Here is a 21982-nt window from a genome sequence, read left to right on the forward strand (position 1 = left end):
ATCTTAACATGGCAAGCTGAAACTTAAAGTGCAAAGCAGAATATTAGGAGCCTTGTTTCTCATGGAAAGTGATTTGGCTGGGTAAGATACCTCTTATTTGCAAAGACTCAGCTGATATCTTGCCAGCTTTGAAAAATTTCCCTAAGCAGCTCTTACCACTCCTGATTTCCCATTCTGGGCTGGGTTTTTTTCTTTTGTGTGCATGTTACAATATGATTGACATTATTCAAGTTTGTTTTTTTCATTAGACTAAAAGTTCTTTAAGGGCAGAGATCTTATCAAAGATGGCAAGTGTTGTATATTCTTATGTGACTGGTGATCCTGATTATTCATTTGTAAACACCAATAATACCCCCTCTAAAGAGTTGTGCTGACACACAGATAAGATGATGTATATAGATGTGCTTTGTAAACAATAAGGTATTTTAGATTTCTTTTTTTTTTAAGCTTATTTATTTATTTTTTGAGGGCAGGTTCGGGGGCACGCACGAGTGGAATCCCAAGTAGGCCCCACACTGTTAGTGCAGAGCCTGATGTAAGGCTCAAACCCGTGAACCGTGAGATCATGACCTGAGCTGAAATCAAGAGTCAGACGCTTAACCAGTCAAGCCACCCAGACGCCCCAGCACTTTAGATTTCTAAGAAGCAAATACGTTCATTAATGCTGATATTTTCTAAATTTATTCACCCAGTCAGTAGTTACCAAGCTCCCTTTTCTTTCTAGCAGTTATTCAAGATTGCTGTCCCTTCTCATTTCTCCTGGGGCACAATACCTGCCATTTGAATGCTTTTTCTGGTAATCTCACTCCCTCATCCTAGTGATAGAAAAGCAGTTTTGCTGAAAGGCACCATGGTGTAATGGTTAGGGGCATGGGCCTGAATGAAGCCGGGTAAACTAGGTTGGAAGCCTCACTGAGACTTACTAGCATTGTAAATTTAATTGGGCAAGTTATTTACCCGTCTATGCTATGGTTTCCTCTTCTTTAAAATGAAGGGTAACAGTGGTTTTCCCTACATTTTAAAATTACAAGGATTAAACTTTTTGTATAAGAGTGAGAACTGGTCCTAGTGTATATTAAGCGCTGTGCTCTTCTTTCTCTTCATCATCATTTGGCAGAACTATTGGGGGAAGCTGGGGAGACACACAGCTGTAGACCCATATCCCATATCCACACAGAGAGAGATTCACCTATACCTACTGGACGGGAGGGTTTCCAGTTGCCTCTCTCATCACCTACACATCCATGTACTCAGGGAATGTATATCCATTTTGATTCATTGAGGGTCTACTCATAATCAAACGAAAAGTAGGCACCACACCACAACCCATACCCACACCTATACAAAAAACACACATACCACACAGCCTAGTGGGAAACATGGGGGTGGGGGTGGAGGGGAACAAATAAGAGAATATGAATATGGGCAAGATAGTAAGATCTGGATCCTGTTGAGCTGCCCAGTATCGGTGTCTGAACAATCTTTTGTAGGAACTAATTCCTCACATTGAATTGGAAAGATATTTTAGGTAAATAATATATTTAATGAGTGCTTCTTCCATGTTGGGCACATTCACATAGCAATCTCCCTTTGGTTATAGTAGTTTCCAAATATAAAAGAAATTTTTTCTTTCTTAATCATATTCTTTCTAGTGTTTATATTTTTGTGTATGTGCATGTACATGTTGATATTTAGTTTAGGTCTTTTAAATTAGCAAATATTTAGAGGAGGAGGTTATAAACATAATAAATGAAATAGGAAAAAAATACTTGAAGAAAAACTAATATAGTATCAAAGCAGATAATCTATTTTTCCTCCTTTTGTAGAAGAGCTGGTTATATGTGGTTATATGTGCTGGCCTATGGTAGTGCTAGTGGTTGGAATTAGACCAAGTTAATACCAAAATGTAAACATTTGCTTCTCTTTATATCCTCAGCAAATGGGAAATAAAGCGCTGTCAGTGTTGTGGTTCTAGCGGAACACATTTAGCTTGTTCCTCATTACGATCATGGGAACAAAATTGGGAGTGTTTGGAATGTAGAGGTATTCTCTACAATTCAGGTAATATTTTGCAATTTTGAATAAAGATTTTTTTTTTCAAATGTATATTATTGAAAAGTTTCTTCCTATATTTCTATAATGCTAACATAGGGTTTTAAATCTGCAGAGGATTTCCAAAAAGCCAAAAAGCATACATTACCCAACACTAATAATGTGGGAATAACTGATTGTTTGTTGGAAGAATCATCACCTAAATTACCCAGACAGTCACCTGGAGCCCAGCATAAAGATCTTCTGAGGTATGTATTTTGAATTGGAGAAAAATATAAACTTTTTTTTTTTTTTAAAGTAAGCTCTGTACCCAATGTGCAGCTTGAACTCATGACCCCAAGATCAAGAGTCACTTGCACTAACAACTGAGCCAGCCAGGCAATCCCTATAAAACTCTATTTTGAAAAAAATTACAATAGGAAGTAGCTTTATACACTTAGCATATTAGCTGATCTTAGTATTCTGGAAGAGTGTGTTTTTTCTTTTTCTTTTCCTTTCCTTTTTTTTTAATGTTTATTTTTGAGTGAGAGACTGTGAGCAGGTGAGGGGCAGAGAGGAAGGGGGACAAAGTATCCAAAGCGGGCTCCGTGCTGACAGCAGAGAGAGATCATGACCTGAGCCACAGTCGGACACTTGACCAGCTTAGCCACCAAGCATCCCTGAAAGGCGTTTTTTGTTTCGTTTTTATTTTTGTTGTAATGTTTATTTATTTTGAGAGAGAGAGAGCAGGGGAGTGGCAGAGAGCAAGGGAGAGAGAGAATCCCAAGCAGGCTCCAGGCTGTCAGTGCACAGCCTGATGTGGGGCTTGAACTCACAAAACGTGAGATCATGACCTCAGCCAAAATCAAGAGCTTAACCAACTAAGCTGCCCAGGTGCCCCTGGAAGAGTGTTTTTTAAACTATAGGACCAACATATCATCATGAAGTCAGTGTAACCGACATGAAAAAAAGAAAAACAGGCTGAAATAGAATGTAAAATATCAGATTGCACTGCACATAGAAAGAATGTGTATGAAATTTATTGTGTACTAAATCATGATGTAAAATACATATTATAGATCATTTTAAAGGTAGTTTAAAATATCAAGTATACTGTGTTACTTTATTAAAAGGAAGGAATCATTTAATATAGATACTATTTTTTTACTTTATAATCATTTGCTTAATATATTTGCTGTCAATGTCAGAGGTCTAAATGTCACCTCTTTAGAAAGTTTAAGACATACTTACAAGTATTATTGTATTGTATTAATGCCTAAATATTTTCCTACCTGGTCCGGTTCACCCCTTCCTTTAGGCAACCTGGTGGTCCCCGGCTCCCAGGAGGTCACCATATTGATGCCGAACTTAGCGCAGACACCCGATTGGCATAACGCACTGCAGCCCAGAACTCCTGTGCTCAAGCTATCCTCCTGGCTCAGCCTCCTTAATGGCTGGGACAACAGGCGCGCACCACCGCGCTCAGCGATGCTTAAATATTTTCATAAAAGCAAAATAAGTAACTTTAAAATCATTCATAAACATTTAAATAAGACTAGAATTACAACCTTATTCTGTGTCAGGTATTTATTTCAGCCGAAGTTAAGATTTTTAAGTATATATAACTTTACAAAGGAGCTTATGAAAAAAAAACAGACAAGTAACATTATAGTAGCTAAACATGTTGAAATATTTTTTGTTAATAATAGTATCGAGTTTAAACTGAGAAAGTAAAGAATTTCTGTGAAAATATTTGATAACTAGATTTATGGATAGAAATGGAATATGAAGTATTCCAAAAGTGTTTGAATATGAAGTTATTTCAAAAAGTAAAGAATTGATGTTGTAAGATACCACTTGTGTTAACTGGAAATCTGTTAAAAATGTTTTTATATTACTTTTAGTATCAAAAACGATGTTCACCTTAGTTTTAAAAATTTTAGTATGTAGGTTTCCAAAGATGTTATACCAGGGAAGTTTGATTCCTTGTTCCATGCTTTAACATCATATTCTAAAAGAATAGCATTGGCATTTCCATTCCAGGCAGGAGCAAGAAATCAACCTGCTACATGAAGGCATACTTCTGAAGGATAGTCTTAATTTCCAAAAGACTGGTTTTCCTGCAACTTGGGTTAATGAATAGTGAGAGGGTTGTGTGAAGAAAAAAAGCAAAGGCTGACCCACATTGGCACATTATAATGTTTTAGGATGAGAAAAAATTATACTTGATGTAGAAAGATGATCCATGGGCATTGCTCCAAACAGAATTATTTTGAGTACATTAATTCCACATACAGATGTAGAAATTGAGGCGGGGACAATTGAGTCAGTCCATACGATTGCCTGGAGGTCTTATCAAGACACAGATTGCTAGCCCTCACGCTCAGAGGTTCTGGTTCTGTTTACCTGTTGTGTGGCTCAAGAATTTGCATCTCTGGGGCACCTGGCTGGCTCAGTCAGTGGAGTATGCAACTTTTGATTTCAAGGTTGTGGGTTTGAGCCCCACATTGGGTGTCAAGATAAAATAAAATCTTGAAAGAAAAAAAAAAGAATTTGCATTTCTAATAAGTTTCCAGATGATGTTGCTGCCGTTGGTTTGGAACCACACTCTGAGAATTACTGGTCTGTACTAAAAAGTACGATTTAAAGGGTTGTGAATTGTGTTTATAATATTAGCTCTGCTGTTAACTAACTCTATGATTAAATACATTGTGTAATCTCTTACAACTGTGGTTTTCTCATAGAGTAAGCAAAGATTATATTTGTTCTATTTTTAAAGGATCTCGTGAGCTTGAAATACACTTAAGCAACTGTTTATTATAGCCATTGGCCAAGATGGTGAGATTCTGAGCTTCTGACTCTTATATCTGAATCTACTAAAATGATCAAATTTGATATAAAGATCTATCAACATTCTCATAAATCATTTATGACATTACATTTTAATTTGGTAGGAAATTGGGAAGAAGTCAAGAATTTAGAATCAAATCAAATAATAGGGGACCTGTTGTGTGCTTTTGGGTGGGAGTTGGTGAAGAACTTCCTTTTAATGTAGTTTTCTATTTTTTTATTGGCTATATAACTGCTGTGTCACATGAAGTACTTTAGAGTACTTAACTTTTATGTTTAAATTCATGTTTTATAGGCAAGGCAGCAAATTTAGAAGAGATATATCAACAATAATAATGGAATTAGGATTTCAAATTAAAAAAAAAGCTAAAAGATTATGGATTAATAAAGCCAATATCTGGAATAGTGCCTTAGATGGATTCAGAAATCAAAACTTTAATCCTTCATACACAATTGAAGTAGCATATGTTAATGAAAATGATAATTTTGGAAGAGAACATCCTGGATCAAAGCAAGAATTCCTAAGTCTCTTAATGCAGCATCTTGAGAATTCACCAATATTTGAAGGGTCCTTGTCTAAGAACTTGTCTCTAAATTCTCAAGGTAATTGTTTTATTTTTTATTGTACCTACTGAAGATACCATGTATAAAGAAGGAGATAGTTGGTTAGAATTACTATTCAGTCCTGTGGTCGAAATGTATAGTTCACTTTGTTAATAAAATACCGATTGAATCACAGAAAAGAGAAGGGGGAGTGATACTTTTACAAGTAAATTTTATAGTGAAACGTTTTTTATTTAAGAATATGCTTAATTTCTTTATAACAAATATCCTCCTTAGAGTGAATTCATAATTAAGTGTAGCTTCTTAAAAATGTACTTTATATTCATTGTAATTTCATTTGAATAATGTAGCCAAATGGAATGGATGATTATTTGAGCCCTTCTTGTTCACATATTTGGAGTTTGCTGATAGGATGTTTCTTTACAACCTAGGATTTTTATCAGATACTATTCTGGTCCATATGTAATGGATTTTTTTTTTAATTTTTTTAATCTTTATTTTTGAGAGAGACAGAGACAGAGCAGGGGAGGAACAGAGAGAGAGGGAGACACAGAATCTGAAGCAGGCTCCAGGCTCTGAGCTGTCAGCACAGAGCTCGATGCGGGGCTCAAACTCACGAACCATGAGATCATGACCTGAGCCGAAGTCGGACGCTTAACCGACTGAGCCACCCAGGCGCCTCTGTAATGGATTTTTTAATGTACTTTTGCTTTCAAGAATTTTTTGTGTGAAATTATGTATATGATACTTCTCTGGTAAGGAATTAAAACATGCATCTCAGAAGATGGTTAAAAAACCTTTTTTAATTAAAAAAAAAAGCATGGTTAATTCTAGCACTCTTTAGGAGCTTTTATACCACTTTTGCTGTAATAGGAAATTTGAAAGAAGTCTCATTTTATTCCATTTGAATTTCCTTCTATATATGTCATAGAACTTACTTCCTCACTTTTGCCTGAATCATTAAAATAATTGAGAACTATCAAGATTTATTTGTATTATATGCACTACACTGAGTTTAATTCTAAACTCCTTTTAAAAAACAAAAAACAACAACAACAAAACACACTCCAAATAATCAGCAGTGTTAATTCAAGATAGTTTTGGTGCAGTGAATGAGTGCATGAATTCACAAAATCTGAATTCAGTTTCGTACACATCTGCTTCAGTAGTTTTACATCCTTAGGTTAATTATGTAGCCCTCTCTGGAACTCAGGGTGTTCAACTGTAAAATGTGACTGCTAATACATTGCATATAAAGTTATTATTGTTGAGGAGATTTCATTTAGTTCATGTATTGATAATGTTACTTATTAATAATTTGCTCAGAACAATTTTAAGGAAAATTTACATGATATCTTTTTGATTTATCAAAGTACCTAAAACATTTTATTTATTTTTAAGTTTTTATTTTAATTTAAGGTAGTTAACATACAGTGTTATATTACTTTCAGGTGTACAATATAGTAACTTGACACTTCATATATCACCCTCTGCTCATTATGACAAGTGCACTCCTTAGTCCCCATTACCTATTTAACACATCCCCCCACCTCTGTCCCCTCTGGTAATCATCTGTTTGTTCTCTATTCTTAAGAGTCTGTTTCTTGATTTGTGTGTGTATCTCTTTCTCTCTCATATTTTTCCCTTCCCTGGTTTGTTTCTTAAATTCCACATATGAGTGAAATCATGGGATATTGGTCTTTTGCTGACTTACTTCACTTAGCTAAAACATTTTAAGTGATAATTTTAAAAATATTGAAATCTGTGATTACATGGTAAGATAGCATATACTGTTGGGAGTAAATTTGTGCCATTTGGAAGATAATTTAGTGCTATGTATCAACAACCTTAAAAATGTTTATGTCTTGGGGCGCCTGGGTGGCGCAGTCGGTTAAGCGTCCGACTTCAGCCAGGTCACGATCTCGCGGTCCGTGAGTTCGAGCCCCGCGTCGGGCTCTGGGCTGATGGCTCAGAGGCTGGAGCCTGCTTCTGATTCTGTGTCTGCCTCTCTCTCTGCCCCTCCCCCGTTCATGCTCTGTCTCTCTCTGTCCCAAAAATAAATAAACGTTGAAAAAAAAAAAAAATGTTTATGTCTTTTGAACTACTAGCATATGTAGGAATTTATAGTAATCAAGTAACCAAAGATATATAAACAAGAATATGGAAATAGGTGTTAATATTGTGTCTCATATAATTGAAAATGTAACTTAGCTAACATAGCCATTATAAGATGGTTTACATTGTAGCACATTTGTAAATTAGTCTTAGTACATTTATTAACTGTAAATTTGAATAATTTTGAATAACATAGAAAAAGTTTACAATATAATAAGTGAAAAAATGCAGAAGTCAAACTATTTGTGTATATAGTAATATACATATGAGAAATTTACATCAAAATGTGCACACTGGTTATTCTGGTGATAGGATTATAGGTGATTTTTGTATTAAAAGATTTTCTGTATTTACATTTTTCTATTATGGGTCATTTTTTATTCAGAAAAATATATTTAGGTGACATCTATATTTTATACATGATTCTAATTTCTGTGAATTAAGTTATTTTACATTTATTTAAGTTTTTGGGTATTTAATTTTACTGTATATGTATTCATCACATATGATGGTTATCTTATAATAATAAAATATATTTGATGTATTTTTATCTGTATTTACAGCTCTGAAAGAGAATCTTTACTATGAAGCTGGCAAAATCCTTGCCATTTCCTTGGTTCATGGTGGTCCTTCACCTGGTTTCTTTTCTAAAACCTTGTTTAACTGCCTTGTTTATGGACCAGAAAATACCCAACCAATTTTAGACGATGTTTCAGACTTTGACGTGGCGCAAATGATAATCAGGGTAAGAAATGTACTTGTTTATTAAAATAAAGACTATATTCTAGTTATATTTGAATATAAATGATGGACCTATGATAGAATAATACTTCTCTTTTTGTGGTAGTTAAGGTGTATCATCAGTAGTTCTGTTTACCAGCAGAGTTCACAACCAATTAAGAGATAGATGTTAAGTAAGGTCAGACAACTAGAGATCAAAGGGCCAGGCTTAATGTTGATACAACCAGTTGGATAATGTGACTTTGGTCTTTGGTCAAAATGGCTTGTTAACACTCCTCAGAGTTAGATGGATTTATCTACCCTGCTAGAAACGACATAAGGCAGGCTCCTTATTGCCTGCTAGAGAGCAGATGAAAGTGTACTTTTCTCTAGGCACATGGATATGAAGAGAGCAAGGACTTGGCTTATCAGTCAAAAAACTTACTCTAACTCCTACAGGGAGATAAGAGTGCTAGGTGGAGAGAAGGACAAGGCTGAATTTCTTCTTTATGGAAACAGTGGGGAGACTCAGTGTTTCCACCTAAAAATAGTTACGATTTTTTGAGCCCTGTACTACATATGACCTTACAAACAAAATTTAACTATCATAATGCCCTATAAATATCCCTGTCTACATACGTGTTACTGATTTGGAAACTAATGGAGACCCTGAAATCCATTCAACTTTTTTTCCTTTAACCTCCTTCCTGCTTAAGCCTACTCTGTTGTCTCAAATGATAGGTAGTATAGTTTAATGTTTAAAAGCACATGCTCAGAAGTCAGATTTTAATTTAAAATAAGTGCTATAAACTGTGTAACCTTGGGCATATCAGTTAATCTTGTTAAGCCTCAGTTTTAAAACTACAAAGTAAGAAAGATGGAAGTCTGTCTTTTTTATTTGGCCCAAAACACTTCATCCTAAAATGTTAGTTTAAATTAACCCTTTAACTCTTCAACTTATTTTTCCTTTTTTCCTCTTTACTATATTTATTATACTTTACTATATAGTATATAGTATACTTTACTATACTTTATTATAACTTCATTGTTTCAGCTTCCTCTTTCATATTCATTTCTTCTTATAGTCAGGCTTCTGTTCCCACCACCATTATCCCAAGTTCCCTAGTTTGTAGCTGATCTCCAGGGATCTAAATCACCATATGCAAAGGCCTTTCTTTCCTCATCTCCTTTTGTAATCACCACTATCTTGGAATTCATCTCTACAGTTTTTTGTTTTTTTGTTTTTGTGTTTTTTTTGTTTTTTTTTTTTTTTAATATTTACTTCTTCCTACTCCTGAAACTTGGGGTAGTTTTTAGGTTTGTTGTAACAGTCCTCACTCTGTACTATTTGGAAACCTTCTTCTCCCCCGTAACCTTCTAAATGATTCCCAGACTTGTGTTGTTGAGCCCCTAGACTTTTATATCAAATAGGATCTGAATCTTGCTGACACACTAAGCCAAATATATTTAAGACAGAACTACTTTTCCCCAGAATTTGTGGGGTTTTTTGCCTGATTTTTGTTTTCAAGAGATTTCTTATTTCCATGCCTTTCTGGAGAATGGGTCATTTTCATTCCTCCGTATTCTATTTATCAGTGTGTGTCAAGTCATCTGTCTCTAAAAGTGGCTTATCTTCAGCCCTTCCTTCTTATTTCAAATGCACTTACTGTACCAAAGTCAAATTATGTCTAGGCTTAAATAATTAGGATATTATTCTAATATTCTTATTCAGGATGATTCTTTGAAAAGTAGTTATGACCACATTGCTTTCTTCCTCAGGAATCTTCAGTGACTTCTCAATACCTATTGAACAAAGTTAGGCTCTTCATTAGGGCATTTAAGACTTCCAGGCCTCCTCATGGCTTTATCTACTCCTATTTCTGTGCTCCTATCCATGTCTGTTCATTCATTTAGTTAACAAGTAACTAGGTACCCTATACTGGTTCATCACTGAAGATAGGGTAGTGAACCAAAGTCCCTGCTTCCTTGAAATTTACATTTTAGAGGGAGGACAGAAGATAAATAAATATATAATATACTGTCATGTAGTAAAATGTATTATAAAAATAAGTAAAACAGGGGGCACCTGGGTGTGTCGGTCAGTTAAGCGTCTGACTTCGGCTCAGGTCACGATCTCACAGTTTGTGAGTTCAAGCCCCACATTGGGCTCTGTGCTGACAGCTCACAGCCAGGAACCTGCTTCAGATTCTGTGTCTCTTCCTCTCTCTGCCCCTCTCCCACTCATATTCTGTTTCTCTCTCTCTCTCTCTCTGTCTCAAAAATAAACAAACATTTAAAAAAATAAGTAAAACAGAATAAGAGAGGAGATAATGTTTGGGGTATAATAAGTTGGAGCTTAGTCTTAGCTTCCCTAACAGAGACCCCAACAGATACTCATATCTCCAAAACTTGTTATCTAGATTTTAGTGTAGAGTCTGACAAATTATGGCTGACAAAATCTGGCCTGCTGCCTCTTTTGTTATAAATAAAAGTTTTATTGGAACACAACCCTACCCATTTCTCATTTGTTTTGTGTCTGTGACAGCTTTCACACTATAGTGGCAGAATTGAGTAGTTGCAACAGACACCCTATGGTTCACAAAGTGTAAAATGGTCTCTGGCCTTTCAGAGGGCTTCTATTTTAGCAGTATAGTTATGATACACCAAGTCATCTAGGGAATTGGATTCCCTCATCTCTTGTGTAATCATGATATTGTCTTCATCTACATGAAGGTTGTTCTTAAAGGAGGAAATAGAAGTAAAGTTCAGAGAAGTTTGACACTCATATTCCATTAGACAGCTCTTAATCACATATAGCCACATTGAGCTGTAAGGAAAGTTTGGCTGTGTGCCTAACTAAAACTCAGGTTGGGCTTGGGGGCATAAGGTAATATTACCCAACTGTTAGTCTCTGAGTGTGAAGGTAGTATTTTGATGAGGGTAGTCAGGAAAAACTTCTGGGATTTCAGCAGAGATCTGAAATGAATGAGGAAAATCATGTAAATCTCTGAAAAAAGTCTTTTGGAAAGAAGAAATAAAAAGGAAGTTTTCTATTCAAATAGACTATTGACTGCTTTCTATTTTTTTTTTTTTTTTAAGTTTGTTTATAGCAAGGGAGGGGCAGAGAGAGAGAATACCAAGCCCCTGTACCATCAGCGCGGAGCCTGATGCGGGGCTCCATCTCAGACCATGAGACCATGACCTGAGCCAAAATCCAGAGCCAGACAATTAACTGACTGAGCCACTCAGGCACCCTGACTGCTTCCTATATTTAATCTTTCTTTCCCTGTGTAATTTTGTTAAAGAGCTAACCTATATGGAAGTGTCTGGCATATAAATGGTCAAGAATTTCTTTGTTTTATGTTGTTCCCTCAACTATTCTTTTGATTCTATCCCTCTTTTAAGTCTTAGCTGATACTCTCATGAAATCTCAGGTTATCTCATTTGCCTCTCTCATGCTATGTAACTGTTCTGTGTCAATTGTTGCCTCAGATGTAAATAAATTTCTATATTAAAGTGGCATTATACTCTATGTTTCTTGAAGGCAGAAATTTACACTTTTTAAACTGGATTGCCATACATTTATTATAGAAAAATAATTCTTGATATACTTTCACTCCACTCTGGTGTTCTCTAGAATTAAATTTAAAGTAGTAAGTGTCATTTGTATGTAAATATCATTCACACGTATATGGGTAAACTGGGTATATTTTCTTCATTATAGGTAAATACTGCAACAACTGTGGCTGACTTAAACTCAATAGTAAATGAATGCTATAACTATCTCGAGCTTATTGGATGTCTAAGACTTATAACATCAATAAGTGACAAATACATGTTGGCAAAAGATATACTAGTTTACCATGTAATTAAGAGAGTCCAAGCACCCTTTGAAAGGTAAGTTGTTTATATGATTCTCTCAAATTACATGTTTAAAGTGATTGTCTTATAATGTTAGATATATTTGATAAAAATTTAAGCTATTTTAAATAGTGCTTTAAAACTAATGTCTTAAGGATAGTTACTGTTCTAACCCTTTTATATGGAGTTGTGTAAATGTCTCATACTTGGGTAGGAAAAGGAATCATTGTCTCAACTTATAATTATTTTTCTAAATAAAAAATATTTTAAATTTCTTAGCATATAAGCCAACTATTCGATTTCTACTCATTCACTTAATAACTATTTATTGAGCACCTGTTGTCTGCTGAGTAATAAGTACTAAGCATTCTTTGATTAACAAGGTAGGTGTGAGCTTTGCTCTTTGTTAGCTTAGAACACTGGTCTTCAAACTTTTTGTTCTAGTCACTCTTAAAAGAAGTTTGGAAGTTTATGGTTCTCACATTTTTTCTATTCTCATAATATAAAATACATATGAAAGTAAGCATACTGGGACACCGTGTAATCACCACACAAATCTAATAATTACTAGTCAGCCTGTGGCCAGTCTTGTTCATTTACCTTTGTTAATCCATAGATTTATTTTTTTTTTAATTTTTTTTCTTTTCAACGTTTATTTATTTTTGGGACAGAGAGAGACAGAGCATGAACGGGGGAGGGGCAGAGAGAGAGGGAGACACAGAATCGGAAACAGGCTCCAGGCTCTGAGCCATCAGCCCAGAGCCTGACGCGGGGCTCGAACTCACGGACCGCGAGATCGTGACCTGGCTGAAGTCGGACGCCCAACCGACTGTGCCACCCAGGCGCCCTTGTTAATCCATAGATTTAAATACATTTGATGCGTTCAAAACCATTACACTTAAGTTCTAATTGTCTCCATATTTTGCCATTGTAAATCTTCTTTTGTTTCTTTTGAGTTTTGTTTTTTTTTTTTTTTATCGTCTCTTTATTTTTGAGAGAGAGAATGCAAGCATGAGCGGGAAAGGGGCCGAAAGAGGGACAGAGGATCTAAAGTGGGCTTGGAGCTGACAGCAGTGACACAATGTGGGGCTTGAACTCATGAAACCATGAGATCATGACCTGAGTTGAAGTCGGACACTCAACTAACTAAACCATCCAGGCGCCTCTTTTTTGAGTTCTTCTGATGTTAACCTTAATGATCTATGATAGCTTTCTTGCTGTATGGTATGATGAGGTCTTTCAGGCTCTGTTTTGCATTTTGAACTAAGGGACCTTTGTTTCTTTGAAAGGGGAATAGTATTTGAAAAACACAATCTGGATGCTAGGAATGCTTATTTTTGCCAGATTAGTCACTGTTTTTAGGCCTTTTCAGTGGAGCCAAACTAGGAAATATAGGACTGTTTTGGTTTGGTTTCAGGTTTTTAAGGTAAAAAATATATTGGCTTTTAGTGATAACTTCAAATTCACTACTACAAGATTTTTAACTTTTTCTTTGCTCCATGTTGAGAATCTTAATTGTCAACAACATAGGAGAATTAAAGTATGAAATACTCACTTGATTTGTTCCACATTTCATTAATAACAGTCTCAAATAACATTACCAACATTATCACCAATACCATATTAGTATTGAAAACAGATTAACATTTTTCTAGGGCTGTGTAAATTATTGTATTTTAAAAACATTTGGAATATTCTGTTTTTATACTACTAACTGAATATACATTTTATTTTCATTTTTTATTTTTAATAATTTTTACTTATTTTTCTTCTTTTTTCTTTCTTTCTTTTTTTTTTTTTTTTAACATTTATTTATTATTGAGAGAGAGAGACAGAGCATGAGCATGGGAGGAGCAGAGAGAGGAGGAGACACAGAATCTGAAGTAGGCTCCAAGCTCTGAGCTGTCAGCACAGAGCCCTATGTGGGGCTCGAAGTCACAAACCATGAAATCATGACCTGAGCCAAAGTCAGACGCTCAACCTACTGAGCCACCCAGGAGCCCCTACTTATTATTTTTATTAATGTTTATTTCCTTTGAGAAAGAGAGGGTGAGAATGGATGTAAGTTGGGGGGGGGGGGCAGAGAGAGAAAAGTGGGGAAAGAGAGAATCCCAAGCAGGCTCCTTTCCATGCTCAGTGCAGAGCCCAACATGATGCTGATCTCACCACTGTGAGATCGTGACCTCACATCAAGAGTCAGATGCTTAATGGATTGAGCCACCCAGGCACCTCTATTTTTTGTGATTTTTAAAAATTTTGTTTTATTTTAAAATAATGTCAAATATTTGCATGGTTCCAAAGTCTAATCTATAATGAAAGTATATTGAAAGAACTCAGAGGCAACTGGGTGGCTTAGTCGGTTAAGTGTCCGATTTTTGATTTTGGCTCAGGTCACCATCTCACAGTTTGTGAATTCAAGCCCTGCATCGGGCTCTGCACTGACAGCACAGACCCTGCTTGGAATTCTCTCTTTCCCCACTTTTCTCTGTCTGCCCCTCCCCAACTTGTGTCCATTCTCACCCTCTCTTTCTCAAAAAAAAAAAAAAACAACTGAGCTCTATACCAGTTGTATTCAGAGGGGTATAGCTTTCATCTTTATCACATTCACCTTTCATTCCCTGATGAAGTAATCATTTTAGTGATTTTCATTGTTTATCTTTCTATTATTTATGGGTTTAAAAAATTTTTTTTAATGTTTATTTATTTTTGAGAAACAGAGAGAGACTGAGTGGGGGAGGGGCAGAGAGAGAGAGGGAGAGAGTATCCGAAGCAGACTTCAGGCTCTGAGCTGTCAGCACAGAGCCCGACGCAAGGCTCAAACTCATGAGTCATGAGATATGACCTGAGGGAAGTCAGGCACTTAACCGACTGAGCCACCCAGGCACCTCTACTTGGGGTTTTTTTTTAATGATAGCAGATAAATATTTGTGTGAATGTGTACTAATTTCTTTTATTAGATAAATAGTAACATACCATCCACTCTTTTTTCTGGTCTTTTTTTTTTTTTTAATTGGCAATATATTCTGGAGATCACTCCACAGTAGAAAATACTTGTAGTTTAGAATCTCTATCACATGGCCTTTTCCTCTCTGTGTCTCTTATAAAGAGACACTTTATAACCCACTTGTCATTGTATTTAGACAGCCCAAGTAATCTAGATAGGATGATCTCAAGATCTTTAATTATATTTATTTAGACCTTTTTTTCCAAAGGAAAAAGTCTACGTCTTTTCAGTCTACGTCAGGATGACTGACAGTATTAGGGTTTGTTTCTGGCACATCTCTAGAGCTAGAGCATGGAAACAAACTTGGGAATTTGCATGCCTGATACAATTCCTCTGCAAGTGGTTTGTAATAGGGTGGTAGAGGGGTATACAGAGAAATGAGCAGCTAAAAGGGATTTCAGAAAAGGAAATTCATAGGACTAGGTAATAAGGGATGGAAGAGGAAATAGTTAAGGGTGACTTTTAGATTTGGCTATCCTAATTTGAGGGATAATGGAGGCATATACTGTCAATTATGGTTCAGATTCTGGTAGTAAGCTAATTAACTTTCTTTTGGACTTGATAATTGTTTGGTTGCTTGGGATATATGGTAACAATTAGCCTGTTGGGTATATTTCTGGGCTGGAGGTAATAGATTTTATAGTGATGAGTGAGTGTATACCTGCTAAATACAGCCATGGGAGAGGGTAAGGGAGAAGAGAAATTGGCCTTGTTACAGATCAATGAGGGAGAAACAGCAACATTTAAGGCAAAATAAAGAAAGACAAAGCTTTGTAAGAGCCTGAAACGATCTGGCCAGAGAAATAAGAGAAACCAGAAGACTGATGCTGTAGAAGGAGATCATTCATGAACTTAGGGCAGTTTTTCCTCAGATACAGACAGGAATGGAATAAAAGTGAATAGGAAATAAGCAAATGAAGATAGTGAATGTACATGAATCTTTCAAGTGGGTGGTCTCCTACTTGACCATCTACTTAGAAAGGAAAACAGATGGGATTGAAAGATTTTTTTTTTTCTATTTAAAGATGGGAAAGATAAGCACATTTCTGTGCTCTGGAGGAAAAGCCAATAGAAAAGGAGATGAATCTGTAGCAGGTACCTAAGAAGGTGGGTAGGGGATCTAGAGCCGCAGGTAGGGCTCAGTCAGTCTGATAGGCAAAAATAAACCTCCATTCTTCCTTACTAGTAAGAATGTGCATTTTTAAAAGTTTACTTCTTGTATTTTGTTAATTACCCATTCATATTTAGCTCATTTCCTATTAAATTGTTCTTTCAGAAAAATGACTTCAATTTTTTGTATATTAGAGAAATTAGTTTTCTGTCATGTATATAACAAACATATTCCCACTTTTTTTTGTCTTCTTAATTTCTTTTTAGCAGTACATATTTTAATTTTTTTATGTGGCTAAGATTTATTACTACTATTTTTCTTTGCATTCTCCAGGCATCTTCATTCTTCTACCAACTAACTTTGCAGTGTAAAATACTTCACATGTCTACTTTTTTCCTTTTAAAAAGTTGTTAGCTTAATTTATAACTAGTTTATAAACTCAAATAATGTGAGCAGATAAAATATTAATTTTATATTAGTATACCTGTTTGTTATTGATTTAAAAGTATATCATGTATATCTATATTATTATATATTTTTCCTCATATGTAAGTATATGTGGTAGTAAATTAGCTAGAAATGTTAATTTGTAATTGTAATACCAAACACATGTATAAATGTTGGCTTATTGTTTATTTCTCTTAAGTTTTAAGCAGGGTCTGAAAACTCTTGGTGTTTTGGAGAAAATTCAGGCTTACCCAGAAGCATTTTATAGTATCTTCTGTCATAAACCTGAGAATCTTTCTGCAGAAATCCTTAGTGATCTTTTTACAGTCCGCACATTATCCAATGTACAGTCTTTGGGGTTTTGGAACAGTTATTTACAGGCTGTTGAGGGTATGTGGATGTTTTATTTTTTTTTAATTGTCTTAAAAAATTTGTTATAGTATATTAGTTTATTTCTTTGAGTTTTGCTTTTTGGTAATAAGACTTTTCATCTAACTCCATATTTACAGAATGTATTTCAAGACAAGTTTATATGACTGAGTTAAAAGTGATCAGGAAAGATTACAGAGTAAAGTTAAATTTTGCAATATATTGTCCTCTTGATAATTTGATGTGAAAGGCATTCTTATGTGTAATTTTAAGAAACAAAACAGATGAACATAGGAAAGGAGAAAAAATAAGAGAGAGGGAGGCAAACCATAAGACTCAATTATAGAGAACAAACTGAGAGTTGCTGGAAGGGAGGTGGGCAGCGGGATGGTTTAAATGAGTGATGGGCATTAAGGGGGCACTTGCTGTGATGAGCATTGGGTGCTGTATGTAAGTGGTGAATCACTAAATTCTACTCCTGAAACTGATATTACACCGTATGTTAATTAACTGTTATTTAAATAAAAACTTGAAAAATAAATAAATAGGGGATTGCCACAGCATAGAGTAATCCTAAAACTAGTCATCGATTTCATCTTTTGCAATGTTAAGTTAAATTGAATTATTCTTCATCCATTGCTTAGGGCTATGGAAATGGTAAATATCATTGAGCATTAGCTATGTAAAATCATTCCATTTAAATTGAGCAGGAAGGATTTAAATTTTAGTTAAAATTCTTTTTAGGTGGGCTGTTTAGTTGTTTTACACCATTTATTTTTCCTCTCTACATTTGATGAACTAGTTTCTTAAATAGGGATGATCCGGAAATGGTTTAAAATTATTTTTATTATCATGCCCACTGAACCTCTTTAATTATATGATAATTTTATATTAGAGAAGGCATTCGAATGTATAATGAGTAGTTCTACTAAATGATTTTCTGAGTTCTACTTTGAGGTTCAAATAAACATTTATTGGATGTACAGTTTTCCTCTTATTACATTTGATCTGGTGATTTAGTTTGTCTAAGATAGATGTTAGATTCTCTGCCTTTAAATATTCATTCACTGTCTAGTTGGGAAAGAGTCTATGATGATAGCAATATATATAACATGGATTTATTTTTCTTTTTTGGTAAACTTTTCAGATGGTAAATCTGCAGTAACAATGGAAGACATTCTTATTTTTGCAACTGGTTGCAATTCCATTCCACCAGCTGGATTTAAACCCACTCCTTCAATTGAGTGTCTTCATATGGATTTTCCTGTCGGAAACAAGTGTAATAACTGTTTAGCTCTTCCAATCACCAATACATATCAAGAATTTCAAGAAAATATGGATTTTGCCATAAAAAACACTCTAAGACTAGAAAAGGAAGAAAGTACTCACTACATTGGACATTAAATGTTTTGAACAAAGACATGCTTCTTTAAAAGCTGCTATTGATACTTTTTGTTTCAGAAATCTGTCCATCATCATTTTTGAACAAACTTGTCAGCTTCTTGGCCCAATAAAATTTATGATATGAACATAAAGGAATGTTTTGGCCATTTAAGCTAAAAACTTTTTGTGTTAAAGTATACCAGTCAAAGTTGATATTTTTCTATTTTCTTAAAATACATGCTTCATAAACTTTAATATAAATAGTTTTAAAATAGCTGTACAGACTTTTTTCAAGTATAATAGCATGGTATATATATATATATATATATATATGGGGGAAAAAAACTTGTATTCACTATTTCTGCAAATTAGTATTAGCTATAGGATGCCACAATGTTTTTTCTAGTTTTACAAAATTTTCAAATTATTTTATTTTAAAGCATTAAATAGAAAAGCTAATTGATAAATCCTGTTATATAAATCAAAGGCATATATTCCAGGGAACGTGTTATAAGTGTTTTTTTTTTTTTTTCTAGGATGGCACTAAATTGATTAAAAATGCTTTTAGATTACTGATTTATATTAAAACAGACCTTCACTGCAATTAGATTATGCCTAATGGGAAGTATTATATGAAAAGCAGAATTGCACAAATATTCTAAAATCTATGGACATTCCATATAGTCTTAAGAACACTTCTGAGGTGGATAAAATATGGTTAAAAATACCTAAGAAAGTGTCTTCTTTAAAGCCTTGTCTTTAATCATAGGATTTTTTTCCCCTCTCTGTATCCCCTGTGTTGTATTAAATCACATTATGTCTGATCCAGAATCATTTTTGGTGTCTCAGTTATCTCAGTGGATCGCCATGTGGTAGGTTTGACTATTTGACAGTTATTTATTACCAAGATGGTTGTATGATAGGTAAACTGGTACCACTGTGTTATACAGTTATCTTCTTTGCTCTTGAAAGATATTGTTATTATAAAAGCAACCTAGAAACACGTAAGAAAGAAATGCAAATAGAATGAAAAACCCACTCTGATGTCACCATGCAGAATTAACTACAGTGTTTCATTGTATCTTACTATAAACTCTTTACCTTTCCTTGCCTTTTAAACTTTATTAATGTTACTAAAAATTAAAGAACACCTAAAAGTAACAAAAAAATCATATAATAAGAATTTGAAGATACATAGTCCCATGGTCATGTCCCCATGTGTATGTTCTTACAAAAGAAGAAAGTGGAAAAGTCTTATGTCCCTAATCTATTATCAAATATTAAATGGGTTTTCCACCAAGGTAAATTGGATAAGAGGTAAATCTTTATGAGAGGTTGGTTTTAATCACATTTTTTAAATATACATAGCAGATAATCAACTATTATATTCTCCCCAAGACATCCTTTAATTATTGATAACTTTTTAAAGGAAAACAACATATCTCTTAATACCAAAGGAAAACTAAAACATAATCCTAATACAATTTCCTTTGTTACACTTACTGACAGACCCAGCAAATTACAGTTTCATTTTAACTTGAAGTTTTTAAGAACTTGACACAAGGCATGTCTTTGTCTTGAATTGTTAAATTATCAAAAGTAATTAAAGGATTAATAAAAGTTTGAATACCTAATATAAACTTCAAATTTTCCATATAGCTTTTATTCTAAATGTGATGATAAATTGGATATTTCTCAACCCTACCTAGATTTTATGAAATTAAAAACCAGTATAAACCAAAAAACCTAATTAAAGCTATTTTCTGGTCATTTGTAGTTTTAATTTCTCCTGAAGTGGTAATTAAAACTGATGAAATTTCACACAGTTTTTGGGTAGGGTAGGGTTTGTATGGAAGCAATATGCTTGGTTGGCGATAACTAGAAACAGTATTTCAGTTCCTCATTTCACTATGTTATGTGTAGACAGGGACTTAGGGATAAGGTATGATGTAAATAATAATTTAGGATATTCACATTTTAAAGTGAAGCATACTTATTGCAAAGCATCTTCTGGGTTTAAGGATGTTCCATTAATTTGATATTTAGGTTAATCTGTATAGTCAAGGCATAGTAGAGAATCCTATATTTATTTTCTGCAGTGTTACTATGTCAAATGGTTAATATTGTGATTGTTCTTTTTCTTTTTTCTATTCATTGTTATAGCCAGTGCACAACTCTTACTGACATTGAATTTCTAAAGTCATTATGCTATGAAACCTTATCAATGTGTATTTGTATTTCCTAACTGTTTGAGTTGTCAAAATGCCATATATTTCAAGTTTGTTTTCCATTGGTCTCAATATTGAAGAAAACCATAAAGTCACCTATTACACATCTGCTAATGGTCTTTGGTTAGTTTTAAATTCGTTGTTTTTAGACATCTTTTAAGCCTTTTGTTATGGGAACTTCGTCTGAAGACCTTTTATACAATTCTTTATATTCTTATACTTAGTCACTTTAGTGTTTTAGTATTTAAGGTTAAAGTTTCTTTAAAATGTTTCATCAAACTGGGTTATGATTTTATACTTTGTAATATTTAATTTCCATATTATGAATAAGCCATTGTTTGGGTCAAGTAAAAAGCTTTCATTTGATTACTAACCAGAGAATTCACTTTGGCTTCTACTTTATGCTAAAACTTTCAGTAATTTTTTCCCTAAATTTATGTAATCTATTGTTACTTTTATACTCAATACTGAATGCTAAGTAAAGGAGATTATAATAGGTAAGTTTTCTCCATGACTTTGCCTTTAGTATTTAGTCATTATAAGAAAATGATTAGAACAAGATTCTATTTATGATAATGTAATTCTTTTTTATATAGGGATTATCACATGCTTCATTGTTAGTTTTAGAATAAGCTATTAAACTACTGTTCATGCTGTAAGTAATGCAATACAAAGTTTTATGCTTCAAGTAATGCAATACAGAGTATAAGAACACATTGAATAATGGATTACTTGAATGTGTATGTAGTTTAGAAAATTTTGGATTGTTTTGAAAAGACCCAATTTTCAAGTTCTCATTTTGACTCTTATCTTTTCCAGTTGCCCAACATATGCCAGGTATTATATTAGGTGATAGTTGATGTGTCAGCCTATTTTTCCGTTGTTTTTTTAAGACTTCAGATGTAACCAGAAAACATGATAATTACAATGAAGTTTGTTAAATAAATATGTTCATGCTACTAAATGTGAAGTGCTTATATGAGCTAAATTAAATAACTTGTTAGGATTTATTGAGGTTAAGATTCTGACAATACTAGATCCAAGATCCTTTTCACATTTGAGAGATCCTGAATCCTCTGAGTGACACCTGAGAACCTCTTCAGTAAGCCATTCTGTGACATTCTGTGTTAAACTTAAAACTATTCCCTAATGTAAAATAATAGTTTTTTTGTCAGGATAAATTATTTAAGCCAAAAATCTGGATAGGTAGAGCCAGGCTACAGTAAATAAGGGGTTAACACTCTGAAGCCATAGTTTGATTCTTTCTGATTTTAAAAATGGGTAACAAATTCCTTTCTC

The 21982-nt window shown here is 34.1% G+C and overlaps 1 protein-coding gene across 6 annotated transcripts in view; it reads left to right on the forward strand.

Moving 5' to 3' along the window:
• The window catches only part of G2E3 (G2/M-phase specific E3 ubiquitin protein ligase), a 68949-nt gene extending 48155 nt beyond the window's left edge, over positions 1 to 20794 (forward strand). For 3 of the 6 annotated variants that reach the window (XM_045450592.1, XM_045450594.1, XM_045450593.1), the window contains 7 exons: positions 1937 to 2061; positions 2168 to 2300; positions 5177 to 5484; positions 8124 to 8305; positions 12005 to 12177; positions 16903 to 17093; positions 18220 to 20794. In XM_045450592.1, coding sequence (XP_045306548.1) covers positions 1937 to 2061; positions 2168 to 2300; positions 5177 to 5484; positions 8124 to 8305; positions 12005 to 12177; positions 16903 to 17093; positions 18220 to 18476 — 1369 coding nt within the window. In that variant the 3' untranslated portion in view covers positions 18477 to 20794. Of the gene's footprint in view, positions 1 to 1936; positions 2062 to 2167; positions 2301 to 5176; positions 5485 to 8123; positions 8306 to 12004; positions 12178 to 12420; positions 12443 to 16170; positions 16253 to 16902; positions 17094 to 18219 lie in introns of those variants that run through there. The other 3 variants (XR_006704911.1, XR_006704912.1, XM_045450595.1) reach the window with 3 other exon arrangements.
• Positions 20795 to 21982: the final 1188 nt, after the last annotated feature.

Source organism: Leopardus geoffroyi, chromosome B3 (assembly GCF_018350155.1).
Source record: "Leopardus geoffroyi isolate Oge1 chromosome B3, O.geoffroyi_Oge1_pat1.0, whole genome shotgun sequence".
In the NCBI taxonomy this organism is placed as follows: domain Eukaryota; kingdom Metazoa; phylum Chordata; class Mammalia; order Carnivora; family Felidae; genus Leopardus; species Leopardus geoffroyi.